This window comes from Pinus tabuliformis, chromosome X (genome assembly GCF_031772625.1).
Source record: "Pinus tabuliformis cultivar Carrire ecotype Pingquan chromosome X, CPIR1, whole genome shotgun sequence".
Taxonomy (NCBI): domain Eukaryota; kingdom Viridiplantae; phylum Streptophyta; class Pinopsida; order Pinales; family Pinaceae; genus Pinus; species Pinus tabuliformis.
The window spans coordinates 501,443,104-501,447,559 of record NC_142308.1 but is presented as its reverse complement, the minus strand read 5'-3'; the positions used below and the strand labels follow the sequence as shown (position 1 = coordinate 501,447,559).

Here is a 4,456-nt window from a genome sequence, read left to right as displayed (position 1 = left end):
ATGGAAGTGGAGGTGATTTATGTTTCGGTGCAGTATCCCAGAGCCCCTAAGCATCTCCTCCCTATGGCGTATGCCGATTGTTTTGGCGTTATCAAATGGCTTGACTGCGAAGCAATGGAACTCAAAGGGGTGTTTGTGGATCTGTGGCTTGCTTCCCACGCAGACTTCAGAAATGTTTTCTTGGCAATAGATAGTGTCGGGGCCAACATCACGCACCAAATGGGTCCAAGGTATTGGGATGACTTGAATTTACAAGGCGGAACTCTTGTCCACCCCTTCTTTGGTGGACGAGAACGAATCGCGTCCACCGATGTGGGGAGGAATGTGCAGGTGGAGCATTTTATTAAGGTGGTGGATGGAGGCTGGCGCATATCTCTTCCCATGGGGCCGATAAAGACCACCTGTTTTGCAACCATGTTGGAGCCCGTTCTCCAGCTTCGTCCACTCTGGTGTATCCTCGAACACTGATATTTGTGGGAGGGGAGGATCCATTGAGGCATTAGGGTATTTTGTATTACCAAGCGCTAAAAAAGGAAAGAAAATATGTCGACGTGGTTATGACAGAAGGCGAAAACTGTGTCTTCCATCTCTTGAATAGGACGTCTGAGAATGCACCCTTTATCATGAATACATTTTGAATTTCATACGTTCCTCCTCGGATAACAGAAACCACTGAGACAATCATGCACTGTGTTACCGCATGTGCCCACATGGATATGAAATAAAATTTGTTTAAATTTAACTTCTCAACGCTACGTTATGGGATGATGCTTGGCAGGCCTTCTCTCTTCTTGAGAGTATCGTGTGAATCATGGTTACCAATTTATGTTGAATCACTCAAATAAATCCGAAAGTGGTGGTTGAATTACTGGTTCAAATTCGATTCTTTTAGGGTTTATGATTCAAACAACAATGTTTGGGATTTGCAAAGGGAGTAGGCTAGAGTCTTTTTATATTATTATTAGCTATTGATTTTAAAGGCTAATCAACCGCACCAATAAGATGATCAGTTGGATACTTAATGCAATATCTAGTTTCCAGACCTTTGTTTTAATGGTTAGTCAGCCACGTGATATTGAATATCGATGCTGCTTAATGAGTTTTTAAGTGAGTTGGCCAATGGAACGTTTACTTTTAATTACAAATTCAAGTCTATGTTTTTTTTTAAACGCATCATTCCTTTTCGAATATGTCATAATTTAAAATGCTTATTATTTTTCCCTCTAAACATATTATTCATTGAGATTTTTTTAATAAGGGTAAGAATTATTATCTTAAAATTTTCTTTCTTTATTAATTTTTGTTTATGAATCAGTTTGATTAATTTATATTTTTTAACAATAAATTAAAAAAAAAAAAATCATCATTAAAATTTGTTTTATAAATAAATTTAAAGCTATTATAAAACAATGGTGGATCACAATAAAAAAACTAAAACAAAAAAACCAATTAAAAAAAAAAACTAAAAACCAATAATATAATTAATTAATTATTATTATAATTAATAAAAATAATTAATTAATAAATATATTAAAAAATTTATTATTATAAAATATTTTAATTATATAAATTTAATAATTTTAATGTGTAATTTTAATAAATATATTTAAAGTAATTAAAAAATTTAAAGGAAACGAAAAAAAATTATAACATGGAATATTAAACTCGTAAGAGTCACAAAATTAATTTATATTTTTAAGTAGTTAATTTTTCTCTTTTAATTTAAATTTTTAATAGTTTTCAATTTTTTAAAGATTAATTAAAAAATTATATACAAAACATTTAATTTTATAAAATGTAAATTAATTATTCAATTTTCATGTATGTCATGTGAATTGAATTGTTTGAATATCATATTTGTTTCATGTCTCTATAAATTCAAACTTTAATGTCATCATACATTTAGTTTGTTTTACGAATCATTTTCAGTATATATAAATTCAATGAAACTCATATAACATGTGGTTATAAATACTATTATATATCCCTTATATGAATATACATATTTTGTAATTAGTGGTGAAGTGTTGAGATTATTCATTTAAACCTGTGGTGAAAGCCCCACATGTTAATTATGGTTGATTATTATTGAAGTTGTCAACTATAGTTAGCATGAGTTTCAGAGTAAATAATAGTCAACGTGACTACCATGGTGAACCATAGTAGGTGACCTATTGATAACCATAATGAAGTATGTTGAACTATAATTGATAGCCATTGTTGACTATGGATGCCTATAGTGAATGTTAATGGAAAGGCACACTAAAACCTTGGTTGAGCATCGACAACCACCATTTAAATGGTAACGATAATGAAATCATGGTCAACTATAGATACACCATAGTCAAAATATGGTAAACCATAGTCAAACCATATTCAACTCATGGTCAGCTATAGTCAACCATGTTTAACTATGGTTGACAATAGACAAACCTTGGTCAAATGATGGTGAGTCATATAAAAAACATATTCAACCACGATCAATCATGATCAACCATAATCAACCATAGTGAAACCATGGCCAAACATAGCCATACAATTGTTAACCATAATCATTCATAGTCACAATGTTGTTAGCAATGTTTTGAATTTTGTTAACTATAAAACATAAACCCAAGGGTCCACTACATTGATCCATAAAATCAATTGAATCTATCAAACCCTAGAAGAGTCTCATTACAGATATTCAAGTCACACTAGGGTTTAATATTAATCCTAGGGTTTAATATTAATCTTAGGGTTAATGTTATTCCCTTAGGTTTATAATCTCTCTTGTTTTCAATATTAATCTAATGGGTTTATTAATCCCTTGGTTTTATAATATTGATCCTAGGGTTTCTAATATTTATCATACGGTTTATATTCCTTGAGATTAATATTAATCATATTGTTTATAATATTAACCTTAAGGTTTAATATTAATCCCTTGCATTTATAATACCTTAGGATTATTATAATAATTCCTTGGGTTGATTAATATTAAGGTTTATACACCTGTGGTTTAATATTAATGCTAGGTTTCATTGTTATTCCCTTGGGTTTATAATCCCTTCTGTTTTTAATATTAATCCTTTCGGTTTATAATATTACTCCTAGGGTTTATAATATTAATTTAGGGTTTAATGTTTATTTTAGGGTTTATAATATTCATCTGAGGGTTCCTATCCCTTGGTCTTATAATATTAATCCTTTGGGTTTGTGTCAAATATTTTCTCAATATGGAAATCAATCATGGTCAACCATGGTAAACCATGGTCAAACATGATGAACATTGGTAAAAAATGGTCGACCATGGTCATTTATTGTCAACCATGGTACAAGATATTAATACCTTGAGTTTTTAATATTAATCCCTTGGGTTTAATGTTAATCCCTTGGGTTTAATATTATTTCCTTGGGTTTATAATCCTTTGGGTGTTTAATATCAATCCCTTGGGTTTATAATATGAATCCCCTAAGTTTATTAATCTAAGAGTCCATATTCCTACGATATAATATCATTTTTTGGGTTTATAATATTAATCTTAGGGTTTAATATAATTTTCTTTGGTTTATAGTCATGGCCAACCATGGTCTACCATGGACCAACATCACATTGTGACAAAGGTTGTCTCGATATTAAAATAAGTCATGGTCAACCATCGTCAACCATAGTCAATCATGGTCCATTGTCACATTGTGACAAAGATTGTCTTAATATGAAAATAAATCATGGTTAACCATGGTGAACCATGGTTCAACATCTTATTGTGACAAATATTGTCCCAATATCTAAATCAATCAAGGTCAACCATGTTTATTTTAGTCATTATAATATTTATTAGAGGGTTTATATACCTTGGTTCATAATATTTATCTTAGTGTGTATCATAGGATTTTCTCAATATGGAAATCAATCATGGTCAATGATGGTCCAGTGTCGCGTTGTGACAAATATTGTCTAAAAATGAAAATCAACATTGGTCAACCATGGTAAAACATAGTCTGACATCGCATTATGACAAAGATTATCTCGATATGAAAATCAATCATGGTCAACCATGGTCAAATGTCACATTGTGACAAGGATCGTCTCAATATAAAAATCAGCCATCATTAACCATGTTTATTTTAGTATTATAATATTTACCTTAGGTTTCATATACCTTGGGTTTATAAAATTAATATTTGTCACATTGTGACAAACATTGTCTCAATATGAAAATCAGGCATGCTCAACCATTGTCAACCATGGTCAACCATGGTCCAATGTCACATTGTGGCAAATATTGTTTCAATATGACAATATATCATTGTTGACCATTGTCAACCATTGTCCAATGTTGTATTGTGACAAAGATTGTCTCAATATGAAAATCTACTACTTAGTCAACCATGGTCAATAATAATGGTCCAACCATGATCCAACGTCACATTATGACAAATATTATCTCAATATGAAAATCAAGCTTGGTTA

General features: G+C 30.9%; 1 protein-coding gene across 1 annotated transcript; it reads left to right on the top strand.

Moving 5' to 3' along the window:
- LOC149140881 (putative carboxylesterase 17) lies at nt 1–468 on the top strand. Its single transcript, XM_089451089.1, has one exon. The coding sequence runs from the start codon at nt 1–3 to the stop codon at nt 466–468; it is 468 nt and encodes a 155-aa protein (XP_089307215.1).
- The last annotated feature ends 3,988 nt before the right edge of the window (nt 469–4,456 follow it).

Bases quoted from the DNA above. Each gene is read 5' to 3' on its own strand.
- LOC149140881 (XM_089451089.1), top strand. From the start codon at position 1: ATGGAAGTGGAGGTGATTTATGTTTCGGTGCAGTATCCCAGAGCCCCT.